Source organism: Varanus komodoensis, unplaced genomic scaffold (assembly GCF_004798865.1).
Source record: "Varanus komodoensis strain SLA01 unplaced genomic scaffold, ASM479886v1 scaffold36, whole genome shotgun sequence".
Lineage (NCBI taxonomy): Eukaryota > Metazoa > Chordata > Lepidosauria > Squamata > Varanidae > Varanus > Varanus komodoensis.
The window spans coordinates 3,332,648-3,356,288 of NW_025335873.1; the positions used below are offsets into that span (position 1 = coordinate 3,332,648).

At 44.6% G+C, this 23,641-nt stretch overlaps 1 protein-coding gene across 1 annotated transcript; it reads left to right on the top strand.

Moving 5' to 3' along the window:
• The first annotated feature begins 1,809 nt into the window (after positions 1-1,809).
• ZBTB34 (zinc finger and BTB domain containing 34) lies at positions 1,810-23,369 on the top strand. The gene is made up of 2 exons (XM_044439970.1): positions 1,810-1,874; positions 14,233-23,369. Exon 2 carries the CDS (start codon positions 14,255-14,257, stop codon positions 15,734-15,736), a length of 1,482 nt encoding a protein of 493 aa, XP_044295905.1. The 5' UTR covers positions 1,810-1,874; positions 14,233-14,254; the 3' UTR covers positions 15,737-23,369.
• The last annotated feature ends 272 nt before the right edge of the window (positions 23,370-23,641 follow it).

The window sequence follows — 23,641 nt, forward strand, 5'->3', positions numbered from 1 at the left end:
TATCCTCTTCATTGGTGTAGCTTCTGGCTCATAGATCATCTGTCCCAGGTCCCAATGCATATACAACAGGTGAGTATACACACACGGTAGGTATCAGACCCATTCAATGGCCACACCCTTGTGTTGCTTTAGTTCTACATGCTGTGTTGTGTTTTTTAAAGGTGGAAATGCTGATGCGTGTGTCAGCTGTGCGGGTTGACTGAGGAGGTGGTGGTGTTCGTTTGCACAAGCGGTGCCCCCCAGGAACACAAGGACAGCTTTCATGCTGGTCACCCACGTCTCTGTTACCAGTGCATGGGTACAGTTTGGGCCCCGTAAGCAAGAGGCCTGGCTGGTGTTGACACCTGGGCCAGTATGAGCGAGCTAGGGCTGAAACGGCTTGCCGTAACATCCCATCTTTCTTATTATAAAAACACCATTCTTGAACTCCCTGCCAGCCCCCCTGCGGCTTGCATGGACCTGCACTGCCATTTTGATGCCCATTCTCCCAGTTATTCTAGAGCGCCTCACAATCCCCTTTTAACTACCTAAATAATTCGGCATCATTGGCAAGCTTGGCCATTTCGCCGCTTGCTCCTAATTTGAGATCATTTATCAGAAAGTTGAAAAACACGGTTGCAATATAAATCCCTCAGGGTATTCCATGACTGCTATGGCTGCTCAGGATTTCTTGACGAAGTACTCAGCCAAAAGCCTTTTGGAAGTCCAAGAAAATAATGCCTACTGGATCAGTCCCCCAGTTGTCACAGCTTGAATGGATTATTCCGTGTCCTACGCTCTGGCATCAGCAAGAAGAGATCTTGACCTTCCTCTTTGTTGACAGCCCTGGAGGCTGTCATTAATAGAAATGTTGAAGAACACTGGGCCCCAATTGAACCCTCTAGTACACCCCCCCCTTGTTACCTCTCCCCAGTCATTGATGAGCACTCTTTTGAGTCAGATCCTGTAGCCAACTGGGGGTCCACCTCAGTGGTCCCTCTAGCCCACTTCTAGCTAGCCAGGATATCATGCAGCGCTCTGTCAAAAGGTTTGCTACAGTCCAGCTATAATACGTCCGCAGCATTCCCACGGTCCATCCGAGAGGTTCCCTGATCCAAATCCATTGCAAGGCCCATGTGGAGTGGCCCCACTGACAAGGATTGGTCTTCAGGTGAGAAAAGCCCAGCCAGCATTGTTGGGTAGCACAGACATTAATTAACGAAAGGCACAATTGTGTGGGGGGAAAGGGTCTGCAAAGCCATGCTGGGAGTCGAAGTTTTTTCCCCCTAAATATGCATAGCTTTGCACATTGAGCTAGTCATGGCGAATTGAAATTCAGGCATTTCAATAGGTCTACTCTACGTAGAGCTTCTGTTGGAACTTGGCGCCATGTTTGCAAAAACTCGCCCTGGAAATTGCCTGTAACCCCATCTGCTGCGAGGGAGTTAATCTATTTTTAAATCACTATCCTTACCTGCCCTTGCTAAATATTTTACTGCAGTATTTATTATCATGAGTGTCTGGAAAAGACCGTCCTTCTCCGCGCAGCACCGGAAAATAAAGCAAAATACACCCGAGAAAAGAAGCCGCCGCCTGGAGCGGCCGCGGGCACGGCGCATGCGCCTTCCCGCTCGGCGAAGCCGGGGCGAGCGAGTGGGCGTGGCCTCGGCGCCTTCGCCCCGCCCCTCCTCCACCGCCCCGCCCGAGTGGCAGGGCTGCTCCGGTAGCGGAAGTGCGCTTCCCGAGGGCGAAGGAGCCACTTCCGGGCGCTGCTGGCTGAGGGGGTGGGGGGAAGCAGCGGCGGCGGCGTCGGCCGGGGGGACGGTGGCACTCGGGCCCGGGCCGAGCTCCCTCCGGCGGACCCGCCATGTGAGCGGACCCCGACGCCCCCTCGGGTAAGGCGAGGCGAGGGAGGGGCGGGCGCCGGCCGAGAGGTCCGGGGGAGGAGCGGGCTGGGGGCTCCCGTGGCCGCGCCGGGCGAGGGGCGTCTGCGGCGGCGGCGCCCCCTCCAGCAGCACAGCGCGGCGCGCCTCCGCGCCGTCTCTCGCCCGCCGCGACGTCTCGTCTCGGGCAAGCGCCTGGGGAGCAGCCGGGCTCGTGCCTCGCGGGAGCGCCTCTCCCCGCGTCCCTGCCGCCGTCCCTGCTTTCCCGTGAGCGCCTCGAAGTTGCCCCGCATGCCCGGGCTGGCTGCGTGTGTGCGGTTGCGTGTGCATGCGCGCGGAGCCCTGCAGAGCAGGGCAGCCTCCGGCGTGGGGGTTGCGGAGCTCCCGGTGGATTTCGTGGCTGAGGGGGAATTTGACCCGCGTGTGGGCGGGGGCGGGGGCGGGTCCTCTCTTCCCTCTTAGCCTGACAGTCCAGCCGCGGCACTTTATGGGCTGCCCGAACAGGGTGTTGTTTGCTTGGTAGCCTCTCCTGAAGGTTGGTCCTTCGGTAGTGAAGGGCTGCCGCTTGCACCGTCCCCAGAGCAGCAGTCAGGGTGATGGGAGGTCACGGTGAAGCAATAGTTCTCTGCCCAGTTGCTGAGGAACTTGGGTAGGAGAGGCCTGCTGCACTCATGTTCTGCGTCTGGGATGCTGTGGGCAGGTTAGCTGCTGTGTGCGCAGAATGCTGGGCTAGACCGACCAATCTTCATGGGACCCGAAGTGGGGGAAATGGTAGTTACAGTTGCTTTGGGCTTCCTTAAGGGAGAGGCAGTAGATGGAATAGTTTGATGGAAACTCTTGGCTATTAGGTGATACAGAAATTAATGAGTGATGTAAGCAGCACCTTCAGGATATATTTGTGGGGCTTGATAAGCCCCCTGCTGTAATGGGGGCCTCTTCCCCAAGATCTTGCAGGATACATTTAGGAACTGGAAAAAACTGGCGGAGAGGAGTGAAGTGAGGGTAAAATGAGGCAGACTTTACAGTTGCAACATTATAAGACTTGCCCCCTTGGGGAAGCTTAAGGCAGAGTGGGTTTTGAGAAGGCATGACAGCAGTTGGCACTATGCAGTTGATTTAAAAGGGACTCAAGACCAGGGATTTCTTTCTCCTAACCTGGAAGCTATTGCGGATATTGCAAATCCGGAGGAGTAGATTGCCTGTCGTTACTCACTGATGCAGAACAAGTGCCCATGGCTTCTCTTCGCACTCTTATTTTCATCATATACCTACCAGAATTTAATATCAGATCTTTTATTTCAAAACAGTCAGTTCTGTATCTTACCTAATTAAAGCCTGCCTGTGGAGTGAGCTGCTTCAGTCACAATTCTCACCTTGTACTTCCAGGAGAATCTAAATGAGTTGGGCTTTAGTATGGTACAACATTATGGTAAGGTCCTTGGGGTCTGGGGTGTGTGATTTATGTCTCTCTCCACCTCCAGTTGTGAAGCAGGGGAGAGGTATGTGACCTCAAAGTATTCAGTGCTGTGTTAAGGAGACTCTTATTCGATGCAAGCAGCTGGTGCTGTATGCATATTAGAAAGGGATGGTGATACTGGGGCGATTTTCATTTCATGAGGATCCCTCTTTTCCCCAAATGGAGAGCATCACCATCGTTCAGTGGTAAAGCAGATAGCTTGCTCACATATTCAGTTCCAGTTAAAGGATCTTAGGTAGCAGCATTTTGCATGGTTTGCACAGTGACCTGGTTTGGTATAAGGTAGCTTCATATTCCATAAGGAGTAAGCATTCTAACTTGGTGGAGGAAGGCAAAGCCCAGTGGGTATCATGCTCTGTAGCCTCATGGAAGAACCGAATCCTGCACAAGACTGAAAGGGCTCACTTTGCTCCCCTTGCTGGCACATAGCTAGTGCACAGTTGTGCTTTTTTCTGTGAGTAACTGCTCAAAGAACGGTGTCCTGTTGCTTTAGAGTTTCTGCAAGTTAAATGCACAGCTATGCCTACTTAGTTTTATTTATATGTATATATAACTTTCTCCCTGTTAATGTAGAAATATGGGTTGTTGCAGACACGTTGGAGTAAATCCCTGGACAGAGCCATGAGCAAATGAGTCTGGAAGGTAGCTGGTAACAGTGCAATTAATTGTTCTCCCATCGCTACTGACCTTGGATGTACCTACTGAGATCTTGCTTATGCTGAATCCATACCTGCATCTTGTTCTACTCCTGCTAAAACATATACCCTATAATTTCATTTTGTGTACTTAGTATAATTTTAGTTGGTAAAGTGGGAAGGATGTTGAATTTAAAAAATCCTGTTATAAATAGCACATCTTTGAGTATAAGTCTCTTGGTTGTTTTCATGAAGTGCCTTTAAGACTACATTCCTCACTTTTATGGAAACCAAAAGTTTCCAGTGCTTGCTTTTTGAGTATATGGTTTACAGTATTTTCTGTTAGCCAAATATTTATAGCTCACTTTTCTCAGATGCAGACCATCATGATCCACCACAGAATTGGTGCATCACATGGGGTGGGGGGAGCAGGTAGAACTGTGCAGTTGATTCTGTTTGATTTTTTTTTTTCTGCAGCGAAGAAACAAAATGCTTTTAAAACTGGTCACCCCTTGGCATTGGTAGATTTCATTCTTCCTATTCTGTATATATCCTTTCCATTCATGGCAGAGTTTATGCAAGTAATTCTATAAAAAGGTCATTTGCTGTCCTATCTTGGTTAGTCATTTATGCTAAGTATTTATGATAGCCTAAAAGTGGGGAGGAGGGGAGGAAAGATTAGTTGCAAATTAGCCAAGCATCCCTTTGCTTTACTCATCTGGAGGTTATTTGTTTTTGGCAGAAATGATGAGACAGGTGCCTATTTACTATTTGTTTATGATCTCACCCTGCATGACAGGGCTGTGAGCTTAGTTCTGGTAGTGAAAACAAATTTCCGGGATTAGCATATGCTTAGAGGTACCCTCTTCTTAATTCTAAGAATATGCCCCTCCCTCCTCCTCTCCTGCTGCTGGTTATGTTTTGCACCTAGCTCCAATTAGTGGAACTTGGAGTTCTAGTTCTTTTTGCACAGAGCTCTTAGCATGCAGGAGCGTAATCTGTGTGGAGAGGAAGGTCTTTTGCCACTCTTCCACTGAGCTCTTCTAGATGCTAGAATGAATTTTCAGGAAGTAAAGGCTGCTGCAGTTTAAGTGAGAAACTGGAAAGCGCTAGCACTTGAACTTTTATGTAAATATTCATAGCTCACCCATAGAACATGTACTTTGGAACAGATAACCTGGTGCCCTCCAGATTTTTTTGACTACAGTTCCCATTATCTCTTACCATCGGCCATACTGTCTGGGGCTTATAGTAATTACAGTCCAAAACAGCTAGAGGCCAGCAGGTTATATACTCCTGATTTAAAAGTTTGAATGGTCAACTCCGGGCATCTTCATTTAAAAGTATTTTGGGTGGCATGACTAGGAGAGACATAACTCTGTATAAGTCAGTATTATAGAGTCAGTCAATCATAGAATAAAAAGTATACAGCAAGAAACAGAACTATAATATTCACATTTTGTTCTTTACGTAAAGAAGCCACTTGTGGCTGCCTGTAACCAGATAAGAAGCCTCATCACTTTAAGCAGTAGTTCAGTTTGATTCGAAGGGTGAGTTAGATTTGAAGCAATATTCTTCTTGTCTCCCAGCTTTCCTTACAAAAGGGAAGAGTGACCTGTGGTGGTAGTTCAGCACATTCAAATGGTTAATTTGAGTCAAAGGATCTGGAGTAAGTCTTGCGAAGTGAGAGTATGTTGTAATATTATTAATGTAGCCGCCTGCTCTGTTTCAGCCAGGGAGATGGGTGGGAGTTTCCTTGACAGATTGAGAACAGTGTACTGGTTAGGCAGTGTGCGCCTCACATATCCTCTAGTGGGAGCCTTGCACAAAGCCAGATGTGCATTTTTGTCTGCTCTCTCAAGCCACGAGCTAATGCAATTATGGCCTGATTGATCAGGCATCGCAGAAATATGATGGAGTATCTAACCCAGCATGGAATATCTGGCTTCATTTTGAATATGTAACCCACCCACCCACCCCCGATCAGGGGCTGCAGTGTGTCATGCAAACCTAGCCATCATGGGTTATTTCTCCACTTTCTCTGAGGTGGCGCCCAATCTATGGAATGCGCTCCCCAGAGAGGTCCGCCTGGCGCCGTCGTTATTTGTTTTTCTGCGCCAGGCCAAGACTTTTTTATTTAAATGTTATTTTAATTGTTAAGGTTCATTTGTTGATTTTAAACCAGGCTGTTTCCACTATTTTATATATTTCATTTATTCTATGAATTTTTTTGTATTTATATGTGGGATTTTAATGATTGTAAGCTGCCCCAATGCTTATGCGATGGGGGCGGCATATAAGCTGTCTAAATAAATAAATATTTCAGGGTTGAATAATCCTAGCATAACCTTCAGTGCATAGCAGGGTTATGCAAAGGCTGTTTAACCCTAAAATAATGCTCAGGTGTGCATGATGCTCTGCAGCCCCATCTCACCTGACCAGGGACAGCATATTCAAAGTGGAAAATGCATAACCTGCAGCTCATGGTTTCATTTAGCCACCGTGTTGTGCAAAGCAGCCCGCTATGTTGCATGCGACGATCTTTGGATCTGATAGATACTCTATCCCAGATACGCAGCAAAGCCATGTTTTCTATAAAACAACCTCCATTAGAGAGGGCTTCCATGCCCACAGAATGCTTCCCGACTAGGTGGAGAAGGGCAAGTGGAATGAACTACCCTAAGGAAGGCTGAGTGACGAAGGATTGAGGCCTTTGGATTGTGGAGCTGGCGGAGACCCCTGCGAGTCCCTTGGACCGCAAGGCGATCAAACCGGTCAGTCCGAGAGGAGATCAACCCTGACTGCTCTTGAGAAGGCCAGATCCTGAAGATGAAACATACTTTGGCCACCTAATGAGAAGGAAGGACTCCCTGGAGAAGAGCCTAATGCTGGGAACAATTGATGGCAAAAGAAGAAGGGGACGGCAGAGGATGAGGTGGCTGGATGGAGTCACTGAAGCAGTCGGTGTGAGCTTAGCTGGACTCCGGGGGATGGTGGAGGACGGGAAGGCCTGGAGGAATGTTGTCCATGGGGTCATGATGGGTCGGACACGACTTCGCAACTAACAACAAAGCAGGCCTACTTTGCAGTGAAACCCTTGGCTGCATCTTCCTTCCTTTTCAATAGTGTAGTCACCCCAATGACTGCTTCCACAGGCATGTTTTTAAGAGTTAAAAAAGTATCAGGTTTTTTAAAATGAACTATTTATTTCTCTCTCTTTAAACCATGAACAGTTGGGAGAAGCCTGCATCTTTTTATTCTCTTTCAAATAAATTAGGAAGTGAAATGAACTAATTACTTTATCTTCTAATTATCTGTATTAGAAGGCTAAGAGCCCATAAGTCGTTCTGCCCTCAAGAGAGATTTCTGTTTGGCTGAAAACCGACTTATGTGCAGTTTCTGCTACTTGAACCAAGCTTATGTAATTTCTATAATACTACAGAACACTGCTAGGGAGTAAGTCCTTAATCTTTCATGGTTTAAGATAGACCAGGAAATTATTTTTTGTTGTGGTCATATTTAGAAATAAGCTTCCTGTTAGTTCCCCCTAAAATCCATTTTTTGCAAATGCAGTTGGCTATTTCTGATCTGTTGGTAAATCGAGAGTACAATACCGATTGTAGAACAAAAGTTGACCTGCTTCCGGATAGCTCTCATTTTTAAATGGCAGAATGTTCTAGCAGTCACTGCAGTGTTGTGTAACAAAGCTAAGCTGCTAGTCCTCTGAGGAAGAGGCCATCTATTTTAAAATTGCATCAAGGATGTAACAGCTAATATTTATATAGTTTTATAGTCAACATTTAATCAGTTTCTGAGTTGCCACATTTAGTCATGTTCTATTATACTCTTTGTCTTTAATGTGCTATCTGTCCTCTTTACAGTACTACTTCTCTTAGGTCCTGGAAATGCACAAGAATTAGGATAACTGTGATGTTTCAGTTGGCTGTCATGTTGTATGACCAACCCCATTGTCTTTTCATGAGGACTTTGGTGGAGCTGGAATTGTTGCACTTAATGACCAGTAGAAGGGATTTTTAAGCAGCATCTTAGATAAGTATCTCCAGGCTTTGGGTATCTGATGCAGGTGAAGAATGTCTCTTGGATGTTTAAAAATAAGTGTTAAATATTTAGACAAGTGTCATGGAAGTATTCCCCCCTCCCTGTCCCCAGACTCCCTTAGACCCGTAGTATCAAGTTGCTGTGGATGAATTTACACTTGATTTGTTCAGTCTGCTGGGGAGCAGGGGAGTTAGCTATTTCTGCACATGTTCTGCATTAGCTTCATGCATTCATATTGTTTTACACAAAGGGTACACATTGGGGGTATTGTTAGGCCAATCAGAGTCAGGACAAGGAAGGCTCTGAATCCATCTACTACCTCCTGGTGCCTGGGATTCTTGCAAAAGTGCTGCGTGGATCTTGAACCGATCCAATAACATTGTGGGCTTAAGCAAGACTGTAATTCCAGTGCGTGAAGTCAGCCTTTTCCAACGAGGAGCCCTCCGTGTGTTTTGGAATACAATTCGCAACATTCCTGAATGTTTGTGATGCTGGCAGCTCTTGTAAGAGCTCGCCCTGTATATCAAATGTCTGCTTATCCCTTAGCTTAATCAAGCGCTTGCTATTGTCCACAGAGCTTCGCCAGCATTGCTGAAACTCCGTGCAAAATTGCTCGAAGCTATTTCATGTTAAAATGCAGGTTCCTGGCTCTCTTGATACTGAGGGTTGGTTTAGAGGCAAGGTGTTACAGCCATCTTGGGCCACTGAGTAGGTGTCATGGTAGGCATGTCATGAGCGGAGCCGGGGGTCAGACTAGATAGCCTGGGAGACCCCTTCCGACTCACTCTGTTTCCATGTTTCTTTGTATGGGATGAACAGATCTGACGCTTGAGACATGTTTCATAGGGAATGCCTGCTGCGTTGTGAGGAAGAAGAGCTGTGCAGTTACACAGATGCCAGAATTCTCTGTGCTTGGCCCTGCTTTTATTAATATATAGCTCTGTGCTGTCTGGTGAAGGTGCCAAATTTCAGCAAATAAAATCCTATTTTCCTGCACGGGTGGTGCTTTCATATGTTTCTCCTGCCGTAACGGCCCTCACTTATCCACAACACTGTTTGCATCACATCATATGCAAAAAGAACGTAAATTTATCGAACAAAACCTTTCCCACTGAACATATTCATAAAACCAAGCAGATTTGCACACCCCCCTCTGATGACACAACATGCATTCTCAAGGCTGAAATGGGGGATTTGGATATTTTGAACAGCCATTTCAGTAGAATGGTTCAGCACATTTGCTGCTATAACTAATGCAAATAATTCTAGCTTTAATGCATCTGCTGCGAAACTACCGTATACCTTTGGGGATTGTGTGCACATGCTTTTCACTCCTAGGCAACCAGATGGCTCTGGCACCAAAGCGCTCTGAGTGAGGACAATAGTTAATATGGAAGAAGGTGCACATGCAGTCATCGTATGAATCTGGATCTTGCCTTCTGGAGTGCTCTCTGTCTATCTGTCATTAACTTCTATGTGCAGGGTAGGCCTGGCCACGTAAAGCTCTGTTCTTAAAAAAGTCCAAAGCATTTGAAATGTAAATTGCAAAAAGAAAGCAGTTGTACTGGAGGAAGAAAAATTGGACCGCTTTGTTCTTTCCAGAGGAGACTAAACTTGTACACAGGCAATTTAATTTTTCCATTAGTAAGGAAAGCTGTTTATTAGCAGTAAAGCAGACTTACAAAGCTATCCCTGTACCTCCTTATATGCAAAAATGCAGAGGCAAGGACTTCTGGGATTTAGTTAATAGATTTGACTGGAAGTGGGCTTCACACTTCTATAATTTTCTATTTGACATTTGCTGTAATTCTAATTTTTCTGCAGTGGAATTTAAAACCCTTTTCTGACTTCCCGTCCCAAAGGACTAGTGAAACAGGAATTTTAAAAATGTAGTTTATTTTGCCAGAAAAGATAACACGCATGCTTATTAATATATACTTCATATTTTTTCTTACTGGAAACTGACTCTTCATATAACAATGTATTTGAAATTCATATCACTTACCTTTTTTCTAAACCAATTTTCTCATTTTTTTACATTCTTGTCCCATTTTTTGCAGTGCTTTCTAAGCTTGGTTTCCCAGCTGTTTAAAGTTCAATTCCCATCACCAGCCCGCCAGCATAGCCTGTGGGTAGTCATGATGGGGGTTGTAGGCCAGTGACAGAGGGGAGCTACCGTGGGAGATCTCTGAAAGCTTGTCAGATTGGTACAGCCCTCCCCAACCTGATGCCCTCTAGATGTTTTGGACTAGAATTCCTGGCCTTCCTGACCATTGGCCATGTTGGCTGGATCTGTTGAAAGTTGCTGTATTTGCCTTCCCGCCCCCTGAGATCGGCAGCTGAGGCCCTTCTCCAGGAACCCTCCATGAAAGACATTAGGAGGGTGAGTACCGGAGGAGGGCTTTCTCTGGGGTGGCGCCCAGCCTATGGAATGCCCTCCTTAGAGAGGTCCGCCTGGCGCCATCGTTATTTGTTTTTCAGCGCCAGGCTGAGACCTTTTTATTTCAACAATATTTTAATAACTTGTAATATCAGCTTATAGGTTTTAATCTGCAGCCAGGGTGGATCTGGATTTTATGTGTATTATGTTTTGTTTTATTTTGTGTAAGCCGACCCGAGGCTATGCGATGGGACGGCATACAAATACTCTAAATAAATAAATAAAACATTTGCAGGAACCGGGTCAGGCGATCTATGCTAGCACAAGTCCGGGTGCTTGGTTTCCAGGCCATCTACTAACCGGCCACTGGCCCGTCCTACCCCTGCTCAGTTTGAGAGAAAGACTTACAACCAGCCCAGCATAGTATGTAATGCAGTAGACTTGGTCCCACTTACAAACGGCCAGTGCAGGCTTTAAAACAGGTGAAATGTGGTCTTTCCATGAGACCAGCCTAGCTGCCATATTTGGTACCAGTTGCAGTTTCAGGCGCAGGGGTAGCCCTAGGTAGAGCGCATTGCAGAAATCGCCTCCAGTGGCCTGCCAGCATCCTCAGGACTTCCAAATCGAAATTGATCCAGGATATCCCCATTCGCAGGGCTGTTGGGCACCTCTGTGTTGATCTCCTTGTCCATGATCTCATCAGACGTGGCTCTTACCCAAGAAATGTTATCTGCGGTGAGCAACCGATAGTGCTAAAGGTAGGTTAGGGGGCATGGGGGCACCACCCCAAACAGCTCTGCCGGATGTGAATTTGCAATATGAGTAGAGAAGAAACCCTTCTTTGCTGCTCTTATTGCCGCCCGTAGGAGCAAAGTACTCTCTGCAAAGTGTGTTGTCAGAGATAAGTCTAGATTTCTGCCATTGGCGCTCAAGTCGTCATCCATCCTCTCTTCATACATCGGAGCCCTTCTGTATACCAGGGAGCTCCTTTAGAAGCCAGATTGAGAGGACAGTCAGAGGCAGTCATGTCTAAGGCCCTGGTCAAGTCCTGATTCCATGACTAGGGACACGGCAGGATCACTGGCAGAACTGTCCCAAGAGCCCCCTAGGACTGACTGGGAAACTTGGATCCCTGTGACTTTGGGGGTGGGCCATTCTAATAGGTCCATCATTTCAACAAGGGCACAAAAGATGGGCTATGGTCTTAGACCATAATGGTCTATGACCAAGCCGAAACTGAGAGCACGGAAAGCTCATTCTTCAAAACCAGCTGTGTGGAGCATCAAGGATGTGCCCAGCACTGTGTGTGGGTCCAGAAACCAACTGGGACCAGCCCCATGGCTGCCATGGTCAACAGGACTTCATGGGCAGCACCAGACAAACTGGCCTCAAAAGCAACATTGAAATCCCCCAGGATCAGTGTGGATGAAATCCAATGATTTTTAAAATAGAAAAAGGATTTTTAAAATTTAAATTGACTTTTTAAAGAAATAAAATGATTTTGAGGGAAATCTATCTAAAGATAGTTTATTTAGGATACATTATAGTTCAAAGGTTATTCATCATGAAATAAGGATTAGTTTTTAATTATGTAGCATGAGGTTGTATATTCGTGCAATGTTTAAAGTTTTTGGTAAATAAATTCCCATTAATCCATTCACAACCTCATGCAGTTCCAGAAGTTTCTGTAAGATTACTGGGCAGTTTTTCCACCTAGAAGATTTTATCACAGATGCTTGGTTTTACGGTTCTCAAAACTCTGAATTTGTGTTTGCAGAGATCACATGGCTCTTGTTTACAGGCAAAATGTTATAAAATGAAAATACAGAGTTGAGAAAAGGACTTTAATCCCATTGTTCCTTTGCAAATCTAAGTATGCAGAATCAACCCCTTACGTCTTAAGTACTAAGTTTCAAAACATTCAGTGAATAGTGGAATAGATCTGCACAAGAAGCTAAGTGTGACGAGGGAAGGGCAAGCAGTAAAATGAAAGCAAAACCTTTTGAGCAGAATACTCTGCCAGTCCTTGGGTCTTTTTGTGTATCATATTATTCTTTCCTTGGGGGAGGAAGCCAATAATGGCAGCAGGGCATAAAAGAGATCCCACTTTCCAAATATTTTAATGACGTTCCTCTACCTACAAGTCAGGCAGGCAGGCAGGCATGCTAATTATGTAGAAAACCATGATTGAAATCTAGTCTTACTGACTAATGATACAAATCGTGATTTAAATCAAATCCACCCTGCCCAGGATTAATGATGTGCGAGAATCCAAGACCAGTTCTGTGAGTTCAGTCAGAGATTCTGCTAGGCAACGAGGTGTTCTGTATACCAGAAGATTCCCCAGGCTGTCTCTGAGCCTCGCCTTCAAGTCCACACACTCAGTGTATTTCAGCTCCTTGACAGAGTACCTGGTCAAAGGGATGGTATTCTTACAGGTCACAACCACACCCTCGCCCACTTTGCTGTGCCTGCTGCACAGCACAAGGGAGAGCTGTTGTGCCTTCTGCCTGCCTCTGACTCCAAGAACACAGGGATGGTTAAGTGGCTACGGCTCGGTCATGTTAGGGACTTTCTCACAAGTGATTCAGAACATCTGCTGTCACTGTAGGTAAATCATTCCACTTCCCTTCACGCCACATTCAACTGATCCTCTGGCTACCCCTCTGGCAGCAAAAATAAGGTCAGGGATTTCGGCATACTTTAGCAGAAGGTGCAGGGGCTTCCCTAGCCAGGCAGGAGCTGTAAATTTCAAAAAAGGGGGCCAACAAGGAGCTGTGTTCAGTGGCTTCTGGGGCCTACGGAATATGGAGGCGATCCTCTGAGAGAAGTGGGAGGAAGAAAACGGGGAAGATTAGACTGCAAGCATTTTATACTGTCCTGGAAAAGCAGTTAAGAGCAAGGGGGATGCTATGAGGTTTAAATAAAATCCCAATATTGGGAATAGGAATCTGCCTTTCACTGAGTTATTTGATGAGTCCTATATTGACACGCGTCAGCGATAGATCTCATGCGAGATTTTTCCCGCCCTCTTGGAATTAAAGCGAGGACCTTTTACATATCAAGCAGGTGCTTTATATTGAGCTGTGGTGGTTCCCTGGCTCTGGCTCACATTCCGCAACTAGTCCTGAATCTGTTGGCACAGCAAAGCATTAGGGTGGGCAAAGAAGAAAAGTGTCCCTTTTCCCCCTCACAAGCTCTGCACCAGCTTGACAAGACTCCCCAAATCGTACCTGCTTAAATGAGGGCATGTAAACACTTGGATGAAACATCTGCCCTCACCTCAGGAAATAGATACCATGGCAGTAAGTAAATGGCCGCTCTCTTTGGTGGCCGTTTCTTAGTGTGCAGTGCGTTTTGCATGGAAGGAAGTTACTCAAGGAGCGATTGAGCAATCCTGCCTCAGGGCCACCAAAGGAAGGAACCGGGGTGCGTTGCAAGAGCATCTGTAGCCTCCTGCCTGCTTTGCATGACATCCGACTTTGCATCAGCAGTGCGGTGCTGCTTTCGTGTTCCCCCCGCCCTTGCATGCTCAGCTCTGCCCTCGCCGTGTTTCCAGCGTGCTTTTTAATGCCCTAATTCCTAAGTTATTGAGATGGGAGCGTCTTAACACGCCTGAGCCATCCTGTCAGATGTATACAAAAGCAAAGGACTCCCAGCCAGTAAAATGTCTGCTTGCTGCCCACGGTCTTCTCATTGACTTGCAGATCATATGCAGTGTTAAGTTTGAAATAGCAAGGAGTTCGTTGTGGTGAATGCCAGCTGCAAAGCAACCTTTTCCGTTCTGGTCCATAAACACTCCCTTTGTGCCTTTTGCAGGTAACTCTTTGCACCAGAAGACATGGACAGCGGCAGTTTCATCCAGTTTGACGTTCCGGAGTACAGCAGCACTGTGCTCAGTCAGCTAAACGAGCTTCGCCTGCAGGGGAAGCTCTGCGACATCATTGTGCACATTCAGGGTCAGCCTTTCAGGGCTCACAAAGCCGTTCTCGCTGCCAGTTCTCCGTATTTCCGCGACCATTCAGCATTAAGCACCATGAGCGGCCTGTCCATATCAGTCATTAAAAACCCCAGCGTCTTCGAACAGTTGCTCTCTTTTTGTTACACTGGAAGGATGTCTTTGCAGCTGAAGGATGTTGTCAGTTTTTTAACCGCAGCTAGTTTTCTACAGATGCAGTGTGTCATCGATAAGTGCACACAGATACTTGAAAGTATCCATTCAAAGATCAGTGTCGGGGAAGTGGACTCGGTCACCGTTGGGGCTGAAGAAGTGCCAGAAAACCACAACGGGGTTAAAGATGGCAGTTACTTTGCGAATCCAGTTGAGATCTCTCCTCCCTATTGCTCTCAGGTGCGGCAGTCTGCTTCAGGCAGCGACCTGAGAATGGAAACAACTCCAACCAAGGCTCTGCGAAACCGTCTGCAGGAGGAAGGGCATTCAGACCGCGGAAGCAGCGGGAGCGTTTCGGAATATGAGGTTCAGATTGAAGGCGACCACGACCAAGGCGATTCGGGGGTCCGAGAGAGCCAGGCTGCCGAGGTGAAAGTCAAAATGGAGAAATCTGACCGGCCGAGTTGCTCAGATAGCTCCTCGCTCGGCGATGATGGTTACCACACAGAAATGGTTGATGGAGAGCAAGTGGTCGCCGTCAACGTTGGCTCCTACAGCTCGGTACTGCAGAATGCCTACTCGTATTCTCATGGCGCATCCCATTCCGCGAGTGGATCCGAAACCTTTGGAAGCCTGAGGAACTCCAGCTCCTCCAGGTCCATGCTCGGCTCTTTCAGAGGCCGTGGGCGCCAAAAGCGGATCTCCACCAGCCACTTGCACAGCGACGTTTCAGGCCTGGTTCCAGGAGCCGACGGTGAATCTGCAGCGAATCATCCAGGATATGAAAGCAATCCACGGGAAAGGAATTCAAGGGGCCACTGGTACGCCTACAGCGAAAGGTTAATCTGCATATACTGTGGGAAGTCTTTCAACCAGAAAGGGAGCCTTGATCGGCACATGCGATTGCACATGGGAATAACCCCCTTTGTGTGCAAGTATTGTGGGAAGAAGTACACGCGCAAGGACCAGCTTGAATACCACATCCGTGGCCACACAGACGACAAACCTTTCCGCTGCGAGGTCTGCGGGAAATGTTTTCCTTTCCAAGGCACCCTGAACCAGCACCTGCGGAAGAACCATCCCGGCATAGCAGAAGCGAGGAGCAGAGTTGAATCTCCAGAAAGAACAGATGCCTATATGGAGCAGAGAGACGATGATGCCACAGTCTCCGAAATGTTGGATTACAGCATGGATGTGCACACATCTGATTAAAGACTACGTTCCCCAGTGCAATTCAGACAAAGCACATTGTTCAATGCATTTCCTTCTTGTTCCTTTGATTAAGTTTCACAACAGTTATAACAGTGTTGTGATTTTCCTAATATTTTGCAAGTCTTGTGAACATTGTTCCTGGATGGAAGGCTACTGTTTTGTTTTGAAGGAGGGAAGGGTTAGCTTTACTCCTGAAAATGTTTATAAAGGGCAGGTTATAGAAAACGATGCACTTCGTAGTAGGGTGGGTGAGTGGGTGTTCAACAGTGAAAGATATTAGAATAAGGCGGATATTGTTGGCTGATAAACCATCGTGTATTCTCTCTTGTAGTGCTTTGTGCAGCCCAATCTTATGCACATGTGCTTGGATACAAGCCCTCCTGAGTTCAGTAGGACTTATTCCCAGGTAGCTTGCTAGGATTGCAGCCTTAACCAAACAGAAATTATATAGGAGCATAGAAATGCTTTCCAGAGGTCCCATCCATGTGTCATACTAAGTTGTGGGTGTGGGTGGGGTTTTATTTGTTTTTGGAATAACTATTTTGATAGCTTTGAATTTTATATAATATATATTATATATAAACATATATAAAATGTTCACTTTTTCTCTTCTGGTTGGGGGTGAATGTAGAAATATCTTAAGTGGGAAAAAAAACCTCGCTCTATAAGGCTTTCAACTCTTAATCCTCTCTTTAGGGGCTTTTTTTGGATTTTTTTTCCCATGAAACTTTGCTCTTTTTTTCCCACGTTTAAATAATTGTGTCCAAAAGTGAGCAGAGCTTATTTTGAAATAGCTTTTGCTGCATAACATACGTAAACCAAATGCCATAAACATATTAACTTATGATGGGGACTGTTTGGGGGGTTTTGTCTAGAGTATAAACTGGACAACCTGTGGTGCTGACCCTTTTTTATATAGAAATGTATTGTTATATTAGCAAACTCTCAGAAGTAGCATTGTGGTTTTAAATGTTTTTTACTGTCCTCAGAATCTACCTTCATTTCGTACTGTAGAAGCATACCAGGTCAATCAATCTTACCTTAATCACGCTGAATATATACAGTTGGTTTAATAGTAAGCTAAAAGGGATCTTGTAGTCAAATCTACAGTATTTCAGAGCAGTATTCTAGTGGATCTCTTCTGTGGAGAAGATTTCAGGTGCACCGTGACTTACTATTTATCATTTTCAAGCAAAGCTGAAGCACTTGTATTTTTACTTTTTTTAAATGATGTTATATGGGAATGATGAGCAATATGTCCTGTTGTATTAGAGGGGCTTTTTGGCCTCTGCAATTTCAATGACTCTTCAGTATTTTTTCATAAAAGAGCCAATAACAAACATAGTTACATATTTTATTTTTCAGAACCCTGTTTTCTTTCCTTCAAACATGGTATCTATCAATGTGGTGCTAACTTTTTTCTCTGAAGTCAGTATGGCTTAGAAAATGTGAAACTGAACGATAGCAGAGTGACCTAACTTTCTGGTTAGACTATTTGTCTGAAACTTCGAAAGTGTGAGCTGGCAGACGTTACTGTATAAAAATTCTATGGTATAATCAGAATTTGGATTTTGTTAAACCTATCTGTAAGCATATAGTTAAGCTTGGCCGAATGGGACCCTTTAGGGAAATGCCTTTGCTCTAGAGGCACAAAGTTTCTGCTCTAGCGGCACAAGAAAGAAAGATTTGCCCAAGCTGTTTGCTGCTGTTGTACTTCAGTTTCTGATGCATTTCCTGGCTGAGTGAACAGAGCAGTGGAGTCAATTGGTGTTAAAATGATGCCATCGCGAGTATGGGCAAAAGCACAAAGAGAGCCGTCTTGTTTGCTGAGCTTGAACAGGTGCATTTGGAGTTCTCGCAATCTCAGCTTTCTCTCGTCTTCACTTGCCCATAGTAATGTACTGTTCCCCCTAAGTAAATTGTGTGTGTGTGTGTGCGTGTGTTGCATTCCTGTAGACACAAAATTAAGCAAAATAGCAAATGCTGCATAGGAATCTATTTACACCTCTGCCAAATCAGGATGTTGAGATCGTGTGAATGTTTTACTAACCTCAAGGTTATTTATTTGTATTCGAGTAAGTCTACATTTGAATCTGAGCCTCTGCTTAATTTTTGTTATGATTCCCTAAACTTCTCACAACTGTGAATTTTATTATCTGATGATAAATGTGTGACTCTTCTTTATGGGTAATCATAACCTTCCATCCAAATTCTCATTCTACTGAGGCTACTTCTGTATTTCATTTGATTTGCATTCTGGGGTTTTAAACACTGAAAATACAGCTGTGGTTATACTGCGAATAGCTGAGATGTGGTTACTGGATCTTGTGAAAACCTTTGCAGAGTTAGTGGGAAGCATCTTATTAAGTGCAGGCAGTTTATACAACAGGCAGCGCGCCCCCCAACCCGCCCCCAATCTTCTTTCCTGTTCAGATTATTGGTAAACAAAAATAAGCTTGCTGGCTTGCAGTGGTTTTGAGAGTTTGCAACATTGTTTGAGATTTGAATGATTTTAGACATCCTGGAGAATAGAATTTTGCAGTATTCTTAGAATGAACTTTTCATTACTGTCATGGTAGCCAGTAATAAGGATTAACATTAGTACAACTTACAGTAAATCAAGTCTGCTTCATAGATGGGGTTTTAGTTAAACTGGGTATGTAATCAGACTTTTCCTTCCAAAGCTGCCTAAGAGATTCTTTCCTCCACCTCCCCAAAGCAACACTGACATTTCTGCTTGCTTGCTTCTTCTGCTAGAAACTAGGACCAGATCAAAAGGGCCATGCATCATGTGTCATAAGTTCACAAGGGCTTTTCCTACTCTCCCTTCCCTCTATAGCCTCCTCGTGCCCCCAGAAATTGGCTTCTGAGGGCTGGGAGACTCTCCAGAGTAACGTGCAATGCATTGCACCGAGGGGCAGTGTGGGAGGGTCAGGTGGAATTGGGTGACACACTGGCCCCACCTGCGCAGGGACGTTCAGCGGCCTCTTTGGGTCCTGGCCTGTACAGGGTGTATCAAGGGGAAGTTACATCTTTATTCTTTTATCCTCTTAATACATATTAAGACATATGTCTGTTTTATTAAACCTTTTTCTGAAGTAGTGTAGTTTTGATTGCGTTTCAGAGACCCTCTAAGAGACGTTCAGACATGCAGAGTTAAATTCCACCCTTTAATGGTGAACCTTTGCTGTGGTGCCTTTTAAGCCAATTGGCTTACCCCGGAATTAATTACCCCGAAGTATGAATTAAGAAAATAAGGGAAGGGCAATTAGCTTTGTGTTCCCTGCTTTTCCCCCTACGTCAGTCTTAAAAGTTGTTTTAAATCTTGTAGTCTTTTTTTAAAACTTTTAAACTTGTTTGAGCTGGTTTGAGTTTACCAAAGAGTGACTTATCCAAAATTATTCATTTTGATTGTACAGGTTCCAGGTTCAAAGCATGTGGTGGGACTGTTAGCAGCCTCGAAGTTATCAGTCTGGCAACACCCTCATTCAAGAGATTTTTTTTTTAAATTCCATGTCTGCTTGCTTGTGCATATATTATTTATCCCTTCCCACTGCCTACTGGGGTTAAGAATTATCAAGCCATAATATAGTACTGTAAAGATCAGAGAGTTTCATAGGACATGCAGAGGCAACGCTAGGGGTGTAATCTGGAGAAGTGGATGTGTGCATCTTCCATTACTTTCCATGAGATTTGAACATGCTTAAAGGCCTGTTCACACAAGACCATTTAGTGGCCAGGTGACATAGGCGTTAGCAAACAGTATCCCTGCTCACCTTTGGATGTGCAGTTTTGTGGACAAGCAACATGGGAGACCAGGCAGTCATGAAGAGTATGCAGAGCTCCCGACACAAACATTTACTGGCATTTTCTTTAATAGTTCCATCAATTGATTGCTCGATAATAGTTCTTTGAGGCATTCTTCCCCCACTCCCTGTCCTGTGTTACCTGCACTGAGTCGTTGCATTGTTACACTGCTCATTACTGCTTAAAATTATTTCTAGGTCACCTTTTAGGATAGAGCCCTCTTCCGGAAGCATACAAAATGAAGCGGTATCAGTAATATCCATAAAAACTATTCAAAATTTCATCACAACAGATACTGCCAGTTAAAAGCAATGAAAGCAAGCTTGCCAATAGAAGGCAGTACCCCTGACAGCACATGATGGGCATATCGTGAGCGGAGCCGGCTGGAGCCGGGGGTCAGACTAGATGGCCCGGGAGGACCCTTCTGACTCGCTCTGTTTCTATGTTTCTTCCTGAAGAGCGGCAAAGAAGGGGCATGCCAAAGTTCTGGTAGAAGTTGATTCCAGAGGTACATGTTCAAGCAGAAGTCAGAGAACTGCTATTTCGGGTAGCCGCTGCACCTGCCCTTTAAGTGGAGGAACCACTCCCTGCTTTACCCATGACTGCCTAGTTCTCCTGTCCAAGTTGCCCACATCAGTCCACAAGTTCCCCAAAATGGCCAGAGGGGAATCCTTGCACAGGGGCCCCCATCTTGTCTCCCTTGGACTTTGCCCTTTGAGACGGGAGAGACCGGCCGGTGATAAACTTCAGCTGCAGCAGCAGCAGCTTCTGAAGTGTGCCTTGTTGCATCGCGGTTCCATGGTCACCATTTGAAATGTCATATCTTAGGCCCACCGTGGCACGTGGCATGTTTTGAACGCGATTGGGTGAATTCCAAAAGCGACTGCGCGGTCCCAACTTGCTGTGCAGTTGCAGAGTAGGGCAGAACTGTTAATACATTTCATTTACAATAAATGCAGCGGATAAGGAAATCCGTGTGATCTATGAAACGTTGGGTTAAAATATGTGAAACTATAAGGCTGGTTCATAATTGAGTCTCTTAATCTACCTTGTTAGCTACATAGACAATGTGAAGAGACAGGTGACGGTGTCCTTTTTTTCTTTAGATGTTTAACCTATTTACAAACTGTGAAAACAAAAATTTATACTTTTTTGCTAATGTTTGTGGTTTTAAGCAGCTGTTAATTTTTCCCTAACTGATTTATCTTCCATATAATTTCTATTGAAGTTGTAAATAAATTCAGAAAATAGCTTTGTAAATAAGTGAGGGGTTTTTAAAGTAACAGCGCCTCACAGTTGGTTCTGTATTCAAGTATGAATGGTTTTAGTAGCAGAAAGGATACTGTCTGTTCACTGTTTGGCAGAATTTACTGTAAGCTGAAATCAGGGATGATCACCTGAAAGGAGGATTTCTAGAACTGCAGAAGCCACCATCTTAGCCCTTCAAAGTGTGAGAAATTACTAGAACTTTTGTGTCTTACGCACTTAGGGCTTTTGCAGACATAACAGAACTGATCTAGCCAGTTTCCTCCCTCACCCTTAAAGCCCAGTTAGATGTTGGACTTGATGTTAATTGCAATTAAGGTGACCCACATCCTCCACTTACCTATTATTCTTAATCAGCTTCAAAACCTGGTTCAGAATCATAGCTAAGCAGGTCAGCTGGTGCGGCTTAACCATGGTTGAAGTAAGAGGTGAGGACTTGCTCTAGGTCAGTCTCTTTAGTCATGGCTGAGATCTGATCTTTTGTCACCCCAAAATGGTGTCAACGGTGCGCACTTGGCAGGGAGCGTGCAAGCTGCATGAAGGGCTGACATGAAGGTAGCACATAACCCATCTCTGAGTTCGAGCGCGCCTGACCTAAATTGAATTTGTAGAAGTCTCTTACAGGTCCCAGACTACATGCGGTCTCTTTTATTTCTAGATAAAATTAAGTTGTTCTTTGAAGTAATTCTCGTGGGCTAACATACAGGAAGACTGGCAGGAATCTTAAAAACAAGGGCTGGGAAAGAATGGTGCGGCTGAGCTTTACCTTTACAAAAACGTATCTTATCTGAAATGATGTTTGTTTAGTTTACTGTGACTTCTTTTTTGACATCTGAAAGGGTTTCACGTGGAAGCCACTGAAAAGGGACTCAAATATGCAACACCTAATCTATTTTCTAAGGGAATTTTACCCTTGAATGGTGCTTTTAGACTGGTCAGGGTTATTTATTAAATTTTTATATATTTTAAAGTATTTGGGAATTGTGTAAATCCTTTATATAAATATATATATATGAATCTATTTAGTTCATGAATTGTAAGCAACAGTAATACTCAGCAACTGAACCCAAAGTTCAGTGAAGTCATTCAGAATGTTCAGAGTTTGGCAGTCCTGCCATCTTTTCGCCAAATACCTATACAGGTATTTAACTTTGCACCCTGTTAATGTGCCGCCACTCTTAAAGTGGACGTGTTAATTCAGATTACCTAACAGTGCTATACAGGAATTGGGTCTGAGGGTATTCTCGTTTGTTCTCACTCGGAGATGTGGAGCAAAGAATGGGTAAGGACCTGTTTTCAAAGACATGGGACTTGGCTGGTGCTCTTACTGTTGGGACACCTCCGTGGTTTTCAGGGCTGGCCTGGAAGGAGCGCCCCAATTCCTTCAAATCATTTGTGGGACGGATCCACAAGAAGGTGTGGCGATCCAAACTAGTCCACAGCCAGCAGTGGGAACTACTGACGTGTTGTTGACTTTGTGAACAGGCCTCAGTTGGCCAGCAGACTTGGTCCATCCTGGAACAGGGATGGGCAGATCTCAGGTTTCCGGGATCTACTTTTTTCTATTTTACTATGTTTCCATTATTATTCCGTTGCACTTCTATCTCACCGTTCTTCCTCTTGCAAGGAAGCCATTTACAAAGTCTTCCTCTCCAGAAGCCCAAGGTACACTAATCAGATAGGGGCACATTAATGAATCAGTAGGGTGGACATAATGCTTTAAAATCAAGGACCAGTGTACCTCTGAGCATATTCTAAGCCAAGGAACTTGTTTTCAGTACTAGAACTGAACCCTGGTCCTTTCAGATCCGTCCCCCCTGCTGTCGCAGCTTTGTTTCAAGTGGTCTTTGTTTAATAATCAGGACTTGGAAACCCTTCCTTATATATTGCAAACTTCTCTGAATATCCAGATCTACCTTCCCCTGTTCTTGAACGTGCTTTGACATCTAGCAGTTCCTTGTCAGAAAAGTCTGATGTAGAAAACAATCCCTGAAGATAGGAAAAAAGGGAAAACATAGGCATCCCAGGAAGTTAATCTTTGGACTTTGCTAAAGTCTTGTTTACACCTCTTTTGATTAGATGAGAAAATCATGGCAGACTTGCATGATATAGCTAGTTTTGGTTTACCAGAAAAATGGTATTTTTAAGTAAACTATCATTTATGCATAGCTTTTGTTTTCCTCATCAATATTTGAACACTTTGAATGACTTACCTCAGTGTCAATATCTTGCAATATTAAACCGGTAACCTCACAAACTCCACACTTCATCACCATATGAAGTAAATGAAGCTAGCTAAAGCGGATGCTGTTAAAGCAACGAACTTGCCATTAAGGATTATTTTATAGCATGAAATATTTTAGAATATTTATTCAAATGATATTTTACTCTTGTACTCAGATTTTTTGTTTGTTTTTAGATTTTGTGACATGAATATTTCAGTGCTGCTTTATTTTGTTCTGATGGATTTCTTGTTCTTTGCTTGTAAATTGCCTTTTTTATGGTATAAATAAAGTCAATGGGGATTGCTGTTTATAAATTAAAATGCTTCTGAAGCACACATCCAGTCTCTGAATTCTGATTTATTTATTATTTGACAGGAAGAATATTATTGAGTCTTCATTTCCACCCTTCATTTCGGTTTGGATTGTTAGGAATCCAAATCTCATAGCTGTTCGGCTAGTTGGGCTTTAATCATATATGCATTTACTTTGGACTGCGTCTTAAGTTCCGTGCAATTTCCTTTGAAGTAGATGGTGGTGGTGGTGATGATGATATTTCTCAGCTGCCTTTTAGGACACGAGCCTTTCCAAGGTGGTATAGAACACCACT